Here is a 21,628-nt window from a genome sequence, read left to right on the forward strand (position 1 = left end):
CAAGACGTCATGCTCCATGGAGGCAAGGGTAGATTTTTTTCTTTTTGTTGCTATATCCATAGTTGGTAGCATACAGTCGGGGCTCAGTAAATATTAAACAAATCAGTGAACTCATCTCACCTCCTCCTATTTTCTGACACAGGCCAAATAGTAAGGAGTTGCTCTTAGCATCTTCGATAAAGATTTCCACTGCCTCAGAATAAGCAAAAAAAAAACAGGCCTACACTGTACATCTGCCCTCAACAACAAATATTTCTGCCAAATGATGACGCTCCCTATGGTGGTAGTTGTCTAAATTAGGGCTGCTGTTGTCTGCCTAGTCCTGTTGGGTAGGGAACCCGCATACCCAGTAACCCAGGACCATCTGTGCTGGTTTTGACGGACTATTTGTCTCCGAATCTCTCAGAATTATGCTAGCTGGAATAATACTCCAGAACCTCATTTTTAACAATGCTATATGTTCATTTAAATGCAGCTTGTTATTATTAAAAGAAATTTCGTTTTTATCAGATGTGTAACTTAAGCCCAGGTGTGACGCCCTCTCACTTCTCCTGGTCTAATGTATAACAAGGTTCCAGGGGACAAAGGGAAAGCACTTTGGACACTGTCACTCTCCAGGGGTTGGGGAACAGCAAGATGGACCGCTTTTTTAAGTCCTTATTTCAAATCAAGACCCCTGCTTTCCCCCCAGCCTCTTCATAACTTTGAAGGTTCTTCCCCGTGAGTTGGCAGGGTGATTAAATTCAGGAAGCCTGATGATGGCGCCAGCATGGGTGCCACTGAGTGAGGTTCTCACACTTTGCAACCTCAAGTCTGGTTATTTAGAAAACCTTTTGTTGAACGTTGAATTATTAGAACACTTCATAATCTTTCACACTGGAGCTAGAAGAGCTTTGTTTCTTTACATTTTGCATTTTCTAAGTTTTCTGTCATAAACAATCCCCCCAAAAGTTTTCCAAATAACAAAACCATGGATGTAATGGAAGAATTTCAACATTACGCTAATAAGCCAGACGCAAAAGGCCATATAGTGTATGATTCCATTTATTTGAAATTCTAGGGAAGGAAAACAGACAAAGTAGGTGAGTTAAGTGCTTGGGGGGTGTGGTGGGACAACGGAGTAGATGGGCAAAGGGACTTTGGGGTGACAGAGTGTTCTAAAGCTGGTCTGTGGTAACAGTCGCACAGCAGTGCACCTGTACACAAGCTCGTCATACTGTGCACTGAACACGGGTGAATTTCGTGATGTGTGAATGACACCTTGAAGCTCTAAAAATGCAGGCATTTCTTCAGGAATACTGTGCAAAGATTCACTGCTTCAAAGCCCTTGCTGGGGGAGAGAGCATCTGGAATTGCTCTGGATGCTGACTAAGCCCGAAGGCTCCTCTGATGAAGAGCAGCGGTCTGAAGGAAGAGTCTGTCCAGACGCTGAAGGAAGCTGACACTTCCACGTGGCTCTTCAGGAGGCGCTGTGAGCTGCAGGGTCCAAACAAGTGTTCTCATTAGTGCCACCTGCAGAGACAGACGAGGAGTGCCTGGCCATTCGAGGAAACTCCTGACAGCGACACAATGACGAGAGCAGAGGTCAGCGAGGTGGACTGAAGGCTGCCACTGCTACGAAGCAACAAAGGCTGGGCGTGCTCAGCAGCTGTGGGGGCATAAGAGCCACCTCCACAATGGAGAGATTTCAGGCTGCGATGCTGCTGGGGAGTGTCGGGGATGTTCTCGGTTACAGAAACGCCCGCAAGGAGAACAGTTCTACAGGCACGAAGGTCCAGGAGGAGCTGCAGAAACTTGGGGGGCTGGACCACCTTGTGCTGTCCCCGGAGAGATGGCCTGTGAGTGACAACACCATCATGCATATGACCACAGCCGGGGCCCTGACCACAGGTAAGGCTCGGCCACTGTGCCCTTCGGCATGTCGGGTGAACCAGAGCTCTTGCAATCAGCACTGGAGCTTTGAAGGTGATGTGGCCTTTCAGCCATGGTGTCACCTGATGCCACAGCTAAAAGCAGCAATTTAATATACACCAGGGTCCCTCAGCAAATCGGACGTGCGACAGGTTGTGTTTCTCATGTAGTCTTTTTGGATGACAATGTTATTTATCTTTGCTTATCCACAGGGTCAGTTTCTTAAACAGGGAGTTTTCCTGTGTGTCTAAAATGGTCACTAAGCTGATCTCTCTGACTCTAGGGTGAAAGACAGTTAAATCTCTCCTTTGGGAGTATTTTGGGTGAGGGCTCAACTTTTCACTGCAGATAATAAGCCTTCTTCTGAGTCTATTTCAATAGACTATAAAGGAATAAGCCAGACTGAAATTTGGACAAATTAAGATAACATTGTTTGGGGATTACTTCTAAATTCCAATGAAGTAGGGTTAAAATGCTAGCTTCCTGAACAGGATTTAATTGGATAGTTGCTGATACATAAGTATGTCCTAAGAAAATGCTTTAAAACTGGTTGGATTTGGGGAGGGGAAAATAAAGTTTCTTGAAATATTCTTTCAGTAGTAGTTTGATTTTAGGATCAAGTTTTTATATGAATTTCAGAGAAAGAGTAGATGGACAAATGTGTAGCACAACTTTCCTACAAGTTATTTGCTCTTTAAAAACCTGTGTTGTTGGTATATCATTGCAAAATTAAAATCCGAGGGCGACTATTAAGTCAATGAAATCTCACTATGAGCTCACCTCGCCATTCCATGTATCTTCTGTGAGCACGCTGGGTTTAGTTCTGCGGTCATTGGACAGGAATGTCATCTACTTTGTGACTGGTTCCTAAATAGCTAGGGGCAGAGATAAAGCACCACAGATAAGATAAGGCGTCACAGTGTTGAAAATCGTGAAGCATCTTTCTGAATCTACACAACTTTGAAATCCAAATATTTCCTGTTTCTGATGTTTTTAGGAAGATTCTCATGTCCTTTGTGTTCAAATAACATTTTCGCATCCCAGAGCAGTCATGCCTGCCCCCAAAGAATCTGCTGGAGAGCATGGCTTTCCAAATAAAACCAAGGTTTGCTTTTGCTGCATGTAGCTGGTCCTTACTCTTAAACTTTGCTGCCTTCATTTGTGTCTGACGCCATGTACACACAAGTACACTGTCCACATGTCTTCGCCATGTTTGCCCTCCTCTCCATTAGCACTTGAGTAAGTTTTTGTGAATGGCAGAATCCACGACGTGTCTCCGTGTGGTTACCCCTAGGACAGTACCAGGCACAGGTCAGGGCATTCCTGATGATAACGTACTCTCCGAGAATAGATCGAGTCCTCTTAGCAGAAATAGCACACAACGTGACATTTAGGCATTTCAGAGGATTGTGAACGTCTGGGGCATTGTTTTTAAGGAGGGAGATGAGCTCCCTCTGTGATCACAGCCCCCAGCTGCGGGAAGGTGACTGCTGGGCAGGGCAGCACCCTCTGGCTTGGGGGTCATGAGAGCACACTCGTGAAGGCCACGTCCTTGAATCGGACTCCTCCAGAAACGCAAGCAAGCATACATTTTTTTTAATTCATAAAAATCTACGTTGAAATTTCATGTTAAGTTTAGTTTTTAAACAGCCCTTTTTTCTTCTTTACATAACAAATTGTAGTCAGTAAAAGAGGCCTCTGAACTAACTCTGACATGGACTATTTCTGTGCCAGGCATTTTTGTAACTTCATGTGTAAATCGTCTAATCCTCACAGCACCCTGAAGATTGACTTTACTGTTAGAGTTCTACAGAGAAGGGAAGCAGTACACAGAGAGGTTAAGTAAGGTGCCCAATGCTACACAGCCCAGTGAGTGTCAGAGCAGAGATTAGAACCCAAATAACCTGCGTCCAATGCCTCTGTTCTTCAGCACTGTCCCAGCCACCTGAGGTTATTAGACATGCCAATATTTCAAGGATTTCAATGGACGGTGGCTCTTCAACGTGTTTTCCAAAGACAGACAAGTGGAACTACATCTTGGCATATTTAATAAGTTTCACGAGTAAGTGCCCTAAGCTGATAAACCAGAGCTGTGTGGTCTGGCAAACCACAGTTGTACTGTGGAGCGAGGGTGATGAGGAAAGGCAGGTGCAGCCTGTGTGACGTCCTATTTCTGGGTGTGTCTGGAAAGGGCAGTGTTGGAGGAAAGCAGATATTGACCTAGGAAGCAGCCAATACCCAAGGCAGGTGGGTAACCAGCAGACACAGCTTATGAGCCACGAGCTCACCGACATGCATGTACCAAAGGCTCCCTGTGGACGTGGTCCTGCGCCCGTTACCCAAGGATGAGGGCGGAGGGCTTCCCGTCAGGGGCTCTGGAAAGTGACACTCATAGCTCTCTACCACTTACTCACCAGAAACCACTTCCCTTCTCTGAGCCTTCCTTCAGGATGATAACACTTTCATCATAGGGTTATGTGAGGATAAATAGGACAGTGTAAATACAGCATGAGCGAGCACTTCAGTTATTATGGGAAGGTGGGCCATGGCACTATAGTTAATGTCTGTCTTTCTACAATGTCTTATGCATCTGGGGACAGCAGCTCCAACTGTCATAGCCAAGCAAAGTAGCCATGTCGCCACTGCTGCAGGAGAGGAGTAGGAGGTCATTAGCCCACTGGGGACAGCAGCAAGTGCCACCTGCGTGTCCGTAACCTGCAGGGGAACGTGGGGCCTGACCCAAGTCTGAGCAGGTGAGTCTGTCCAGACTCAGCTCGTTATCTTCCTCCACCAGCAGCTTCTGATAACAGTGTTTTGAAAAGTTGGTATTTTTTCTTGCAAAGTAACTTGATACTAGTATTGTGACTTTTCCATATCATGACATTAGTTGGGAGACTTACAGGCAGTTTCTTAAGCTGCTCTGATTTTAGGCGACTGGGCAGGTAAGATAGAGAAGAAATGAGTTGAGTAACCATGTCACGAAGTAGAGAAATTCAGGCAAGAGGGTCCCAGCCTCTGCAGCTTTGAAAAATCTGTTTCTAATTTAAATTCTAACCTGAAATCAGCACAAGACTTTTAGTTGCCACTTTGTTTTTAAAGAGATTTTTTCCTTTTTTTAAAAAAAAGTGATTCCAGAATAAAAGGAATTATTTTAGGGGACTCTAGAAGGGCCAGGCTTATTCACCCTGCCTGGATTGAGTTCTGAAAAGCTGTTCGTAACTGATAGTGCTGGCGAATGAGAGCCTGGACAGATCCCAGGGGCTACACCTCCCAGACAGAGAGGTTCATTTGATTCTTGCGGGGTTACCGAGGGAACACCCCTCCGTGTGACCACAGAACTCATTCCTTCAGAACCAAGGTCTTGCCACAATCTCTCTTTCCCCCACTCAGAACGGGGCAATGCAGAGTGCGTCTAGGCCTCATGGAACGCCCCTTGCTGTGAAGAGATCAGGGAATGGGACAAAAGGACTTAGTACCACTCTTTTCACCCAGTCCTGTCTCCAACGGGTCACACCTACAGGAGAGAAGGGTGCAACCTGCTGTAGCTGCTGCCAGGACGGAGGCTTTCGTCCTGGAGCAGAGAGTTTGCCAAGTGCACTCCTAATGCCCTTCACCCCTCTGTGTCAAGACCCTGGCTCTGAGGCAGTCTGATGAAGGCTCTGGTCAGGGCATGGGAAGGTCCGTGGGTTTTCATGCCAATGGTACTCCACTGCCTGCTCTAAGCCCAGGGTGGCTGAGAGGTGGTTCTCCCCTCCCCCCACATTCCCTCCAACATGGGGAATCCACCCTCAATGAGAGGAGAGGCAGGAGCAGGCTCTTGATGCCAGCCCAAAGGGCTGAAATGCAATTTCAGCACAGAATGAGTTTGTTGGCGGGCAGCCTGTACCTGCCTGCCTCTTCGGGCACACTAGCCCCTCCACCAACCCAGTCTTGCTCTCACATATGACCAAGCACCTTGGGCCCCAATTTCAGAGCATGTGTGGCCTCTACCCACCATGCTGTGGTTTAATGGCAGAATGCTCAGGTTTACAATTGAAATCCACTTACTAACTCTGGCCTTGGGCAAGTCACATAACCCAACTGAGTTTATCTGGGGGAAAAAAACCAATTATGACACACAAGAGCCTCACATTGTTGTGGGAAGATTGCATGAGATCATCTAAGGCAGAGTGCCCGGCAGACAGCAGGCACTCAGTGTGCAATGGCTCCTCTGTCCTCCGTGTCCTATGATCTTCATGGTCTTCAAGGGACTTGGGATCACACTTGTCCCCAGAATGTATTCACGTGTTGGGGGATGCAGTTTGGGACAATGGCTGGCAAGCACTGGCTGCTTCATTGATGTGAGAAGAAGGGAGTTGTAGATAGGAGAGACTCTGCTTCAGGTGCCTAAGATGTGGGTTCTGAAAAGCCCAGGCAGATTTCAGTCCAGTCTGTCCTTGCACAGATATAACTGTTAGCAGTATATGAGGGTCGTGGCCTTTTTCTAGATTCTTATATGTAACTAGAATAATAAGCATCACAACCTATAATGTCTGAAATAGAAGTGAAATCTAAAGCAAATGATTTGTTACATTTCTCTAGGTAGCCAGGACCATGTGAGATGGGTCACTAATATCTTCTTCCTTTTCCACCGACTCAGAGGCTTAATGCTTGCTGTCACTTCTGTTGTCACTGCTGTGTTGGGGTTTATGAGGCAGATGCCCTTTCCACTCGCTCTGACCCTGCCTTCCTCTTCATTTTTCAGACTACTGGTGCCTGGATGACTTATACCGGGAGATGGTGAAGCGCTATGTGGAAGTCCTCGAGAAGCTTCCAGAGCATCGAGCAGACCCAGCTACTATTGAAGGCTGCTCGCAGCTGAAGCCCGATAACTATCTCCTCGCCTGGCATACGCCTTTCAACGAGAAGGGTGAGAGAATGCTTGCTTCTCCCTCTGAAGCCGCAGGGCACTAACCTATCTATCATCCCACTACTCAGGCGCCTTGCAGTTTTGTGTGAGTTGAGAGGGATTTGCCAGGGCTCCTTTGTAGGGCAGTGTGCCGCCTGGAGAGCCAGCCGCCTGCATGGGTGTCTATTTAGAGGACGCCAGCTTCCCCGGCAGTTTTGTCACTGATCCCTGGTTTATTTTAAGAAATATTTTCCATTGCTTTCCCTTTCAGTTTTCTTTTTCTTTTTGCCAAAACACTAAGAAAAACATATACCACCTGCATAAATGTCTGTCTTAATAATGGTTTCATGTGCTTATGGGGTGATGTATATAGGTAGCCACAGTCTCTACCTCCAGGACGTTGGCTCCTGGGGTCCCAGACCTGTCCTTCTTTGTTTATACTGAAGGATGGACTGCCCCTGTTTATACTGTTTATACTGCCCCCTTTGGATTTATACAGAAAGTGGGACCTAATTCTCTCTGGGTTTGTACTGAAGCCTGTATCCAATCAAATGTTACTCGGCATGCAAAGAATTGAGAAAATACGGCCCATAATGAAGAGAAAAATCAATAAATCCAAACTAATGAAACCTGATATAGACTTTAGAATTATCAGATAAGGATATAAAATAGTATGCATTCCATATTTTCAAAAGTTGAGATCCAAAATGGCAAAATAGATACTGTTCCTGCTTCCTTCCATGAACACATTAAAATTACAACTAAGTTATAGAACAATCACCCTGGAGAACCATCTGAAGTCCAGCTGAACAGAAGTTTCATAACTCAGGACATGAAAAAGAAGCCATGTCAAGACTGGTAGGAGGTGTGGAGACGTGAAACAGGCTGGTCCCAAACCTCTGTTGTGGCAGATGAAAATTGGGAGGGATACCTTAGCTGCAGAGGTTCCCCTTGGAAAAGCGAAGGACCCACTCAAGGCTCTCCATCCCAGAGTATTGGTGCCAGAAAAAGGAGCCCCCACAACATTAGGCTATGAAAAACAATGGGGATTCCAACCATCCAGATAGGACAGAAGGCTGCAGGAAACCCAGACATCCTCCTAAATGGCCGGCTCACAGACTGACTCGCTCGCAGGCACTCACCTTGGGCTCCAGCGGAGAGACAGTGACTCGGAGGCATCAGAGTTGTACGGGGAGCAGACTGAGGTGTGTGGCTTTGAGGCCAGGTCTAGAGGACCATCCCAATTTCCCTGTGAGACGTCCTCCTCTGGCACAGCCAGCAGGCAGCCGCCATCTTTAATATGTTGAGCCCGCCCCCTACGCTTACGTCCAAATCCGAACCTGATTGGTCTGGTGAGCTCCACTGCTCCATCCCGCTGACTCACTGGGACTCTGCCCCACCCAACTCCCCCAACAACTGAGTACCTTCTCCAAGAGCAGCCAGCCCTGCCGGAATTGCATTCTTTCTTGGAAAACTATTGGAGTCAACGAGCCCCAGATAGGAAACAACTGGCCTTGGTGTTCTGAGTAGCTGCAAGCTCAGTGCTGGCACCAAACCTGAGTCTATATTAACCTAATGACCACAATGCTTCCCACTGTAGTGATTCCATGAGACCCTGGCTCATCCAACTCGTATACCACACAAGAGTTTTTCAGGGGCTGAACTTTAAGGGAGCTAGCAAGTGGCAGCAGGACTTGGGGAGTTCTGGCTTTTTGTGGAGCTACCTGAGGCCTGGTATTGATGGCAGACATCCTCAGTTTGTAGTGTGACCTCTCCCATGTGCCTCTGGGTTTAGCACAGGCAGTGAAAAACCATGGATCACTTTGTAGCTCCTACCAGATAGTCCCCAGCTGGACACAGGCAATGGGTGACTGGGGCCTGCCCCAGAGCCCCTCACAAGAGACCCCAGAACTAACATACCTGGAGATTGGCTTCAGACCACAGCAGAACACCACCAAGCAGAACACCACAAGCAGAACACACAAAGGGTGGTCTTGACAGGCACCAAAGCCTGCTGAGGCAACTCTCACTCAGTGGGGTAAGCACCTCATACAGCAGCCTGTGAGATCTGGATGTGGTGAAACCCCACAGCCAGTCAGCCTGAGGGCCAATCCCACCCACTGACATGCCAGTAGCAATCAAGGCTCAACTAAAACAGGAGGACACACACAAACCACAGAAGGGACACTCCTGGAGCATCTGGAGCAGGTGACCAGGGAGACTGTGCCAGGGCCCCACAGGGCACCTACTACATAAGGCCACCTGGCCAAGACTGGGAGACATAGCAGATCTACCTAATACATAGAAACACAGGGAGGCAACCAAAATGAGGAAACAAAGAAATATGTCCCAAATAAAAGAACAGGAGAAAAGTCCAGAAAAATCACTAAATAAAATGGAGGCAAGCAACCTACCAGAAACAGAGTTCAAAACAATGGTCATAAGGATGCTCAAAGAACTTAGTGAGAACTTCAACAAAGAGATAGTAAGCATAAAAAAGGACATAGAAACCATAAAACAGAACCAGTCAGAAGTGAAGAATACAATAACTAAAATGATGAATGCACTGAAAGGAATCACCGGCCGACTAGATGAAGCAGAGGATTGAATCAATCATTTGGAAGACAAAGTAGCAGAAAACATCCAATCAGAACAGCAAAAAGAATGCAAAAAAATGAGTATAGTTTAAGAGACCTCTGGGACAATATCAATCATAACAACACTTGCATCATAGGGGAAAGAAAACAAGGGATTGAGAAGCTATTTGAAGAATAATGACTGAAAATTTTCCTAACTTGGTGAAGGAAATAGACATACAAGCCCAGAAAGTGCGGACATTCCCAAACAAGATGAACCTAAACAGGTCCACATCAAGACACATTATAATTAAAATGGCAAAGGTTAAAGACAAAGAGAGACTCCTAAAAGCAGCAAGAGAAAGGCAACTAGTAACTTATAAGGGAGCTCCCATAAAATTGTCAGCTGATTTCTCAACAGAAACTTTGCAGGCCAGAAGGGACTGGCACAAATATTCAATGTGATGAAAAGTAAGAACCTACAACCAAAGGTACTCTACCCAGCAAGTCTATCATTTAAAATTGAAGGACAGATAAAGTACTTCCCAGACAAGAAAAAGCTGAAGGAGTTCATCACCACCAAGGAATCTTAGAGGGACTTCTTTAAGACAGGAAAAAAAATATGAATAATAAAATGACAGTAGCTACATATCTATCAACAATTACTTTCAAAGTAAATGGATTAAATGCACCAATCAAAAGTCATCACAGGGTTGAATGGATAAGAAAACAAAACCCTTACATATGCTGCCTACAAGAGAATCACTTCAGATTGAAAGACACACACAGATGGAAAGTAAAGAAATGGAAAAGGATAGTTCATGAAAATGGAAACAAACTAAAAAGAAAAAAGTAAAAAAGCTGGAGTAGTCATACTTTTACCAGACAAAATAGACTTTAAAACAAAGGCTATAACAAGAGACAAAGAAAGACCCTCCAGTATTCCCACTTCTGGGTATTTATCCAAAAAAACCATTTTAGGGTTTAAAATGCTACTTTGAGGGGACATGTGGATCCATATGTTCATTGCAGCATTGTTTACAATGGCCAAGAGGTGGAGCCAGCCTGGGTGACTATCGATGGAAGAATGGATAAAGAGGAGGTGGTACATGTATACAATGGAATATTGCTCGACCATGGAAGGGTTCTTGCCATCTGCGACAGAATGGATGGACTTGGATGGTACTGTGCGGAGTCGAGTGTCAGACAGAGAAAGACAGATGAAATGTGATTTCACTTATATATGGAATCTAAAGAACAAATCAAACAAACAAAAAAATCTCAGAAACAAACTTATAGATACAGAAAATATTTTGATGGTTGCAGATGAGAGGGGGTTAGGAGTGTGGGTGAAAAAAGGGGAAGGGATTAAAAAGCACAAATTTGTTGTTACAAAGTAGTCATGGGGATATAGGTACAGCATATGGAATATAGTCAATAATACTGTAGTAACTATATATGGTGTCATATGGGTAATAGATTTGTTGGGGTGATAGATGGGAGAGGGTGGGTGCAGGGTGAAAAAAGTGAAGGGATTAAGAAGTACAAATTGGTATTTACAAAATAGTCATGGGGATGTAAAGTAAAGCATAGGGAATACAGTCAATGATATGGCAATAGCTATGTATAATGTCAGGTGGGTACGAGACCCATCAGGGGGATCACTTTTTAAATTATGTAAATGTTTAACCACGATGCTGATACTCCTGAAATTAATATGAAATAATATTGAATGTCAACTGTAACTGAAAAAATTAAAAAGGGAGGGTGGAAGGTGAAGGGTAATAGTGGTATGAAACAAATGTCATGGGGATGTAACATAAAGCATTGGGAATAAATCAATAATATTGTGGTATGAGATGGTTCCTGGACTTATCAGGATGATCACTTCTTTAGGTTTATAGATGTTGAACAAATATGGTGTACCCCTGAAACTCATATAATATTGCATATTAGCTATATTTTTAATAAAAATCTTAAAAAAAAAAGCTAAGGAGAGACATGAAGGTATAAAAGAGACCTAAATCACATTTCTAGAGAATTCTACAATGTCTGATTTTAAAAATACATTTGGCTGTGATTAACAGATTAGACGTTGCAGAAGAAAAGTTTAGTGAGTTGAACACACAGCAATAAAAACTATCCAAAATGGGATACACAGAGAAAAAAGAATCCAAAAATATGAAAAGAACGCTAGTGAGTCACAGTACAACTTAACGCAACTTAACATACCCGTAACTGGAATCCATACAGAGAGAAGGGGAACAACAACAAAAAATAATTTTGAAGAAATAGTGGCCAAAATATTTCCAAACTTGGGAACTGTAAACTCATAGATCCAAGAGACTCAATAAATTCCAAGCACAAGAAACACGAAGAAAATTACACTAAGGCACATAGCAGTCATATCGCTCAAAACTAATAATAAAGAGAACAACATATGTCCCATACTGACAGTCAAGGTAAGAATGACAGCACATTTCTTGTCAGAAGTAACATAAGAGAGGAGATAGCCAAGCAAAATCTTTAAGCTGTGGAAAGAATTAACTACGATCTAGAATCCTATACCCCACCAAAAATATCTTTCAGAATGAAATCCTAATAGCCTTTTTCAAGTGAACAAAAGCTGAAGAATTCATCACCAGCAGTCACACTATGAGAAATGCTAATGGAAGTCATTCAGGTAGAAGGGGAAAAACAGCTAACGGAAACAGGGGTCTATACAAAGGCATGGAGATCAATGGAAATGGTAACCACATGGGTACATAAGATTGCTAAACTTATTGAAATATTTTTAAAAGGTAATTGACTTTAACAATTGATGACAATGGACTGCAGGGTTTATAAAATATGTAGAAGCAAATGTATGACATGTTAGCACAAAGGCTGAGAGATGGAGGTGTACAATCATAAGGTTCTTATATGAGGCGTGAAATGCGGTATCACAAGAAGGCAGGCTATCATAGGATAAAGATGGACACTAGAAGCCCCAAACCACTATGGCAAATGTGGTCAGACGTAAAGAAGCTGCTGGTGGAATGCAGAACTGCTTTGGAAACCTGTTTGGTAGTTTCTTAAAAAGTTAAATATCAACCACCATATGAGTAGATGTCCCACTCTGAGGTATTACAATTACCCAAGAAAAAAGAAAGCATATGTCCACAAAAAGATCTGGTTATGAATGTTCATCACAGCTTATTTATAATAGCCCCAAACTGGAAACAACCCAAATGTCCATTCACAGGGAAATGGATAAACCAGTGTGGTGTATCCGCACAGTGGAGTATGACTCAGCAAAAGAAGGATCCAACTATTGATACACAACAACATGGATGAGTCTCAAGTAGTTACGCTGAGTAAAAGAAGTCAGGCAAAAAAGAGTATGTTCTCTATCATTCCATTTCTATAAATTTCTAGAAAATGCAAACTAATCTGTCGTGTCAGATCAGTGGTTGGTGAGAAGGGCAGGAGGGGCATGGGAAAACTTTTGGGGGTGTTGACTATGTTTACTATCTGTAGATGCTGTTTCATGGGTGTATTACGTGTCAAAACTTATCAATGTGCATACTTTAAAATACGTGCATTTGACTATATGTCAATAATAATTCAATAAAGCTATTTCTAAAGAGAAAATATATATGATTGAAAGCATACTGTGTATGCAATTCTGTCTTCTACATTTTCCCCAATACAAGCATATTGTGAGCATGTCCCCATGTCATCAAAAATTCCATTTTTAATAGCTAAATAGCACCCCAATGTATGGCTGCTTTGCAATTTATTTAATCTCTTTGTCAGGCATTTGGGTGGTTTGCCTACTTTTCACTCATTCAAGTGACACTATGATAGACATGTTATTAAATACATTTTTATGTAATAAAAATTTTCAGATTATTTGAAAATTCTCATTTTCATATGTTTTCAGAGTATTCATAAAAGCTAGATTGCCAGAGGTAGAATGATGAGAGCAGAAGTCTGTATTTCATGTTCCGTGTAGGCTCAGGATTTGGAGCTGCCACCAAAGCGATGTGCATCGGCATGCGGTACTGGAAGCCTGAGCGGCTGGAGACCCTTATTGAAGTCAGCATCGAATGCGGCAGGATGACACACAACCACCCCACAGGTAACACTGGTGTCGGGGCGGGTGCCTTTTGTGTGGTTCTCCACCCAATGGACTAGACTGAAATCTCATGTGATCACATCCACTGTTTGGTTTGCTATTTGTTGGCAGATTTGGGTTTTTAAATCTGAGGTTCTGCTTAGATTCTTTTGCCACCCTAAAAACGGGATGCGCAATAAGTGTGATGATTTTGGAGAGGGTAAGAAAAGCACCAGTTATCTGAAGGAAACTAGGATCTGAGAGGAAACAAAGGTCGAAGTACCCCAAGTAATTAATTGCCCAGGGTGCTATATCTGGTAAATGGCTTGTCCAGCATCCCAGAGCTAGGATGTGGGGCAGGCGCCATTGTGTCCCTCTCTCCCCACTGCCCTCCAGGCTTCCTTGGGTCGCTGTGCACAGCCCTGTTTGCCTCCTACGCCATACAAGGAAAGCCACTCGAGCAGTGGGGGAGAGACATGATGAAGACGATCCCACTGGCTGAAGAATATTGTAAGAAGACCATCCGGCACCTAGCAGGTGAGCCTGGCTTCCCTTCCTGTCACACCTGCACTGGCACCTCAAATTTGGTCTCAGTTCCCACTCAGAGTAGATTTGGACAGAACCGGTGGCTCCCAAAGAGGTCCACTTGCCCACAGTGAAACCAAGAGCCACCCTGGGGGGTCTGTGTGAGCAAGGGGGCCCCACATGGAAGGCCTGACGTGTTGCCAGCCAGAGGACATCACCCGCTCAGAAGGGCCCCAGGTGTGCACGGAGATCCACAGAGGAGTGAGGTGCCCACAGCAGGTCCTTGAGTAATGTCAGTTCATTCAACATTGTGTTGTGATAGCCTTGATGAGATGCCATAGGAATTTAACTCTTGTGTATGTTAATTAGCCTGCGGTAAAATTGGTTTCCTTATATGTCGTTTTGCTTAAAGTCACAGAACCTATGAAAGACATTAAGTGAGGACGTGCTGTACTTAGATTCAATTTTCCAAATTGTCCTTAAGTAGCCCATTCCTCAGACAGGGATGAGGGATGTCAACACTGGTGTCCGAAGTGCTCCCGGGACCTATTGGACAGCTGTGCCTGACCATTAGGGACTTTGTGTGGGAGACCTAAGGGACTTAAGTCTCCCACACAAAGGCTGGACAGAAGTCTGTGCCCACTGATGACATTTATTTCCAGGAAGATCCATTTGTCCCAGTTTACCCAAAACCTGTCATCAAATGACTCACACCCTTCTTGGCCACGAGTGAGGTCAACCTAGCCAAAAGCAGCCAATCCAGCAAAGTCCTAGGGGATCGTGGTGGTGCTGGCTGAGCATTCAGGGGCCTTCTGCACTCTGCTCAGCCTGCATCCCTTTCCCTGTGAGTTCCCCAAGGGATAGCAGACACAGGACAGCAGGCGCAGGACTAGGAAATCCATGGCTTTCCCCTCAGGGGGCTGGCCCAGAGGGACGTGGGCTGCATGCAACACAGACAACTTCATGCAGCCTTTGATATTCTTAAACTATGGAGGAGAATTTCTAGAACAAATTATCTAATTTGTCCCGGAAGAAAGGGAGATGAAGGGTTTGAATGTGAGAGCAGAGCTGCTGACTTTTCGGAACAGCCTGAGGCTTAGGTTGTCAAACTGAAAATCAACAAGTCACTTTACCGTCACCCTCCAAAGTGCTGGGACTATATTCTAGAATGCCACTTGGGAAGCTTCTAGAACAACTTCACAAGGAGACCTTTGCATTTATTTCTGCCTGGATCTAGCGCTGGGAAACACTTCCCAAGGGCCCTGTTCTAATGAGAAGTGAGAAACCTCAGTGTTCACAGTAAACTAAGTGTCCCTGAGTACTCACCCTTCTGTAACCTTAATTATAGAACACAAATGGCAGCGCTATATTATTTTCATTTGGTTTAAGTCATTGTTTGTTATCCCTGGGTTCTCTCCAGCCCTGCGGAGGTTGGTCTGTGGCCACTGGGTTAGATATCTCCCTAACCCAAGTAGGGTCCCCTTAACCCATCTGAAAGAGACCGGTAAGTAATATTATGAAACTGTATAGTTACAGTTTTCACATTGTATTAAGGAACATTTCCCCAGAACTCTAGAATCAAAAACAGTTTTCCCCAATGTTTTCTGAAGAATAATAGTTAAAGATGTCCCATGAAGAAAAACAGGGATGAAAGTCACTGGTCAGATAATTTTGAGACTTTATTCTTCCTATTTAATTTACAATTTGTTTAACCCAGTGTTTTATAAATGTCTATGGCAGAACCCTCTTTCAACCAGAGACCATAATGTTCTGCAGAACATCCCCAGGAAATATTCTTCCTAGGCCTTCCGCTTAGTTTATGACAACATCCACTGGCAATAAGGACGAGTGGCAAATTAGTTCCATGTTTTGTGTTTGGATGTCTATAGTCAAAGCTGACTGGCCATTTTCATGGGAAAGCGGCTATGTTTGAGTTTGCACCTAGACCCAGCTTGAGCCCTCTGTTAGGAATTACATGTCTCTGTAGGGCTAATGGGATCTGTGAATTCCAGTCCTGGCCCTGTTGCTTCTTTCACTTTTAATCTTATTTCACCAAGATAGACCTTAAATGGGCCTCACCATTAGTTTTGTAAAATAGAGTTGGGACAACACTTCTGAGCACGAGTGATTCCCTTGGCAACCTGGAATATCATCCTAGGACTGATCCCAGGCACCCCTGGCATCCCTGTGGCTAGAAGGGCAGCAGTGGGAGCACAGCTTCCCTCTGCAGCCGGTGACCATCCAGCCCCTCTCTGCTCACTGCTCTGCTCCCGAGGCTCCCCAACTGCAAACAGGCACAGCAGGGTCTGTGGCTCCTCTGAGTCAGTCGATTGTCTCAGGCCTTACTGGCCACTGAACTGCTCTACGCAGTTCATATCCCGGGTGGCCAGTGGACCTATGGTCCTGCCATAGCTTGTCAAGGGGGACAAGATCTAGTGTGCTAGCCCAGCCACCAAGTTGAGGGACGTTGAAGCCCTGCTGACCACCTGACTACTCTAAGACTCAGCGCCATCTCCTATCGTCTACGAGCAAGTGTAAGCTGCTGCTCCAGACTCGTTTCTGAGTTAACTTCCTTTTCCCCAAATGATCTCAGAATCACTGCTTTAACACCTCTGGGGCTGGGATGTCAAGCTGTTAATTAGGAATACTGAAAGGTCCTCTTTCCCTTCCTTGCATGCAGTGTTGAATTAATAGAAATACACAGGTTCAGAATTTTCAGAGTGCACTTAAAAATATTGCCATTGCTATTTTAGTTTCAGAATATAGTTAAGCAGCTCTTTGAGTTGCTTTTCCACCCCCCACTCCCACCCCCATTTCCATCTTCCTTGTTATGGTTTCAGAATAGCTATAAATATAAGCATTTTTAAATCTCTGGAGCAATCACTAGGTAAGGTGCCAGGTTCTCCTCCCACCCATGCGGGATGGAGAGCGTTATCCTCTGCCTCCTGTTCCTTTCTGCTCACTGCCCACAATGTCCCTGAGCCCACCCCCTCGGGGACTCCCTGTGCCCCAGTCATCCTCTGTCCCTGCACCCCAGCTGATGGCCGTGACACCCTGCCTACTCTGTTCTTTACGTTTAGAGTACCAGGAACACTGGTTTTACTTTGAAGCTAAATGGCAGTTTTACTTGGAGGAGAGAAAAATCAATGAAGACACGGGAAGTAAAGCCGCCTTTCCCGACCATTATGATGCAGAGGAGAGGGACAAGGTAAGTCTTGTCATGCCCCAGATGGCAGCAGCAGCAGGTCCCACAGCCCAGGGGGCCCTATGCCGAGAAGCCACCCCGCGCCTGGACTGTGTCCTTGCCTTCTGAGCCCCTCGTTTAGTGGGGCTGCCCCTCGCAGTGGAGTAGGCTGAGGGAGCAGCTGCATGTGAGAGGGGCCATGGAAGACTTCTTTGTCCCTTTGCCCTCCTCATGCCCTCCTCAGACCGAATGTCACCACAGAGGGGCTCCCTGGATGTGCTCTCCTAACAGTCCCATCACAGCACTCAGGCCTAGTTCCGTTTCTCCTCGTATGGCTACCCGACAGGCTGTCACGTGTTTCTCTGTGAAATGTCTGCCTCTGAATGGCTGGAGTGTACGAGCCATGAGAAGCGAGCCTTTCCTGTTCACTGTCTAGCCCCAACCCTGGGGCAGTGCCTGGCACACAGGTGGACTCCCATAAGGGCAAGTAAATAAAGGACCTGGAGGACCCAGGAAGCTCGTGTTCTAACGCAGCCTGTCATGGCTCTACTTTTGGCCCGTGCCTCTGACCCATGGTTCTTTCTTCAGACGTACAAGAAATGGAGCTCAGAAGGTCGAGGAGGACGGCGGGGACATGATGCCCCCATGATTGCCTATGATGCCCTCTTAGGAGCCGGGAACAACTGGATGGAGCTCTGCCACCGGGCCATGTTTCATGGAGGTGAGACTTCCTTCTTTAATGGCCTTGGACTTTAGGGAGACCAGGACCCCTTTCTATCCCAAAGCACCTGTAAGAATGTCCATGGCTTCCTTCTCTAGGTGGGGCTCTGGCTTCAGTGTGCTCGTGCACAGATATCACAGGCTGTGGGCAGGTCACGGCACTGCCTGCATGGCCCTGTGAGTCTGCGCTTAGAGAGAATGGAATATTCGGAGTGGCGGAGGTGCAGGCCTCCTCTCCCTTGTGGCTGCTGGTTCAAGAGCATGTGAATTCCACTGGTGCTGGCCACACAATGTTCTGCTCTGCAGAGTCATCTCATTTCTCACCTCTGCAGACTCTGCAGTCACAGAGAGGGTGCATTTTATAGAGTCAGGACGCCCTGAGTTCGAATCTAGCTCTGGGCCTGTCTCCCTGGGAATGAAGAGGGTAAGACCCACACTACAGGGCTATTGAGACAGTTGAGGACGAGATGCCAGGAGCTCACCACTGTGCCTCTCGGTAGCGATGATCTTTGCTGGGTGGGCTTGCTGCACTCCCTGGTGCCCATTTTCTCCTGGGAATGTAAAGTAAGAGGATAACAAGTATACCGTGTTTCCCCAAAAATAAGACCCAGCTGGACCACCAGCTCTAATGCATCTTTTGGAGCAAAAATTAATATAAGACCCGGTATTACATTACATTACATTACATTATATTATATTATATTATTATATTATACCCGGTCTTATAATAAAACAATCCTGGGTCTTATATTAATTTTTGCTCCAAAAGACACGTTAGAGCTGATTGTCCTGCTAGGTCTTATTTTCAGGGAAACACGGTATGTCACCTCCTGCCGGGCATGGATTCCATCAATATTAGACTAACTATTGTCAGAGAAAGTGCTGTTCCTGGTGCTGAGATGGTTGAGATGCTAGCACTTCCTGGGGGCCAATAGCAGGGCTTCTTCAGGAGCATAGGGGCTCCCACTGGGGGAGGAGGAGCCAAGGAGAGATGACAGGATGACAGGAGCTAAGGGCAGACGTGGAATGAAGGCACCTGTGGACGGACACAGTGACCCAACTAGCCCACTGTCCTTAGCTGAGAGCAGGAGGGAGTCTTTAGGAGGTGCAAACAGCTTGTCAGGGAGCCCAGCCTGGGCTTTTGCTGTCCTGGAGCTCCGCAGGAGGTGGTCTCCCTGAGTGCCCAGCCCTCAGGATGGCAGAGGCATCTGTATACTATCCTGTGTTGTCAGCATGTTTGGGATGGGGGTGAGGAGAGAGGAATCCTGGCCCCTTTATCAGGGACAGCAAGGGACTGAGGTTTTGCATGAGGGATGGGGAGGAGGCTGAGAAAGCCCTGCCTGCTGTAGAGCAGTCAGCCCAGAAGAGTCTCTAAGACGGGCCCTTGGCAAGGGGGGTGACTGGAGGCTGTAGCTAGTGTCAAGTTCACGTTGATTCCCTCTTCCTGCTCTCCCTTGCAGCCCCCTAAGGACGTGCGTTTCTGTTCCAGGTGAGAGTGGGGCGACAGGGACCATTGCAGGCTGCCTGTTCGGATTACTCCATGGCCTAGACGCTGTTCCCAAAGGGCTGTACCAGGATCTGGAGCACAGGGAGAAGCTGGCGCACCTGGGCGAAGCTCTTCACCACCTGTCCACAGAAGAGAAGTAAAGCCCATTTTCCCTTTCCAGGGAGCCCATGTCCACTCCTGGGGCTCCAGGGGAGACCACAGTGAGGCTCACCCCTGCTCAGCTCACTGACAATCCATGCCTAATTGACCAAGAGTACATTTTAACTCTTCCCCTCCCGATTTCAGAATCCTAATTGTTTACAAAATGCACTCTTTGTCCTACGAGAATAGCTTTCCTATCCTAACCCAAACCTAGTGCATTATTGAGGTCACATTGGATTTGCTACCCTCAAACCTCCCCATGCAATAGTCACGAACAGTCTCTTGGACAAATTGGTGTATTTTATTCTGTCGCTAAACTAATGCTATTCGCTCATTCATTTCAACAACTAACCACGATGGCTCTGCTCAGAAGGGCCCCCTCCATCTGCAGTACCTTCCGTCACTGTCTATCTCTAGCTCCTATACATGCATTTCAGCTACTGCAAACCTACCACCCCCCACCCCACCAGCTGCGCCCGTCCTTCACGGGCGCATGTTACACTTGCATTCTCACTGCTGGGTTTCTACATCAGAAGAACAGTCAGTATTGGTGCCTTAAGGTTGCAGCCAAACGCACTGCGTTTAACCTGCCAGCCTACGTTTTTAATCACACTAGATCTTTCAAACCAACCTCTTTTGGAACAACTAACTAAGGAAACCAAGAAATAAAGGGCTCTCATGCCAGCACCCGTATCTTTCTTCTCTGTGGTCTGCAGCTGTCACACTTGTGTGGGTCATGTCCACATTGCAGAGAGGGCCTGTAGCCTGCTCCACCGGGGTTCGCTGATAAGAAAACAGAGCCAGGGTTTCTCACTCTGAGATTCTTGCTCATGTTAAAAATAACTTTGGACACAACCTTTTTGAAGTAGCATCTGGTGTGACTAAAACAGCAGTTGGTGACTGATGTTTAACATGGCACTTTGGCAGCTTGGCTGGGGCCTGTCTTGTTGATGGCAGCATTCTTTTTATCGCAGGCTTGCCTCTGAGCACAGCCGGGCACAGTCCTCAGAGCCCCAGGGACACCAGTCCTGAGGCATGCCCGCTCGCACTCAGGCGCTCAGGATTCGTGGGACCACAGGGCCCCTCCGAGGCATTCTTACTCCCCTTCTTAATCGTCCTCTGGTGTCCTGGGCTGTAGGGATAGTAGAGTGTGTTTTCAATAGAATACATCACTGTCCATATCTTAGGAAAAGTATGAAGGTTTCTATCTGTGCTGATGAAAGAACCTATGAGCTATTGTGTAATAAGCAGATTGCACCAAAGTGTTTTTAATGTCAGGTTTCTGAATAACTGAACTAACATTTGCTGCTATTGATGCTTTTCAATCAGGAGAGGCAGAAAGACAGAGTGGGTGAAAGGTTCTCACGTCATTTACCTCCACCACCCTCGGGCCAAACCAGGGTTAGTGGGGGTGGAGAAATTAACTGAGAATTATCTTCTAGGAAAAGAAACCCAGTTAAGGTAAGTTGACCTTTTCCCTGGACATACATAACACAGCAGCTTACTGTTTTGAAGTAGTATCCTGTTTCACCAGCTTCCCTTACAAGTGGCTCTTTCGACCCAGCTGTGTGGAAGAGAAGCAGACCTCAAACGAGGAGGGTACCCTGCCGCTGGGTGCAAAGAGGCTACTTGGTCTGCGTTTTATAGCTGATTTAGGAGAATTCAACCCATCCTTAAGAATCAGGGAGTGAGTCTATTTACAGATTGATTATACATTAAAACACATAAACAAAAATTCAAAGGTAACATAAAATGAATGTAACTGTTTCCTCATTTCAGTTTCCTATGACAGGGACATGGAAAAGTTAAAAAGATAAACATAACCATAAAAAGTAATGCGGTGACTACCATACCTACTTGAATTTTTAAAAATGTAATACTTGCTGTTTCACTTTTGTTATAAAAGTATTACATGCACACAGCTTCAGAAATTTAAATGCCATAAATGGCGCATGTGGAAAGCATGATTCTTCTAAACACTCAGGCACATTCACATCTTACCAGACCCCAGAGAAAGCCATAGGTCACGATTCCTTATGTCACTTTCTAAAAATTTTCTCTACACATACAATCAGGG

General features: G+C 45.7%; 1 protein-coding gene across 1 annotated transcript; it reads left to right on the forward strand.

Annotated features, from left to right (window-relative positions):
• Positions 1-1,526: 1,526 nt before the first annotated feature.
• ADPRHL1 (ADP-ribosylhydrolase like 1) lies at positions 1,527-20,861 on the forward strand. The gene is made up of 7 exons (XM_081045998.1): positions 1,527-1,890; positions 6,656-6,820; positions 13,373-13,498; positions 13,871-14,011; positions 17,080-17,207; positions 17,772-17,904; positions 19,393-20,861. Exons 1-7 carry the CDS (start codon positions 1,677-1,679, stop codon positions 19,548-19,550), a joined length of 1,065 nt encoding a protein of 354 aa, XP_080902124.1. The 5' UTR covers positions 1,527-1,676; the 3' UTR covers positions 19,551-20,861.
• The last annotated feature ends 767 nt before the right edge of the window (positions 20,862-21,628 follow it).

The sequence above is a fragment of the Rhinolophus hipposideros genome (genome assembly GCF_964194185.1).
Source record: "Rhinolophus hipposideros genome assembly, chromosome: 4".
NCBI classification, from domain to species: domain Eukaryota; kingdom Metazoa; phylum Chordata; class Mammalia; order Chiroptera; family Rhinolophidae; genus Rhinolophus; species Rhinolophus hipposideros.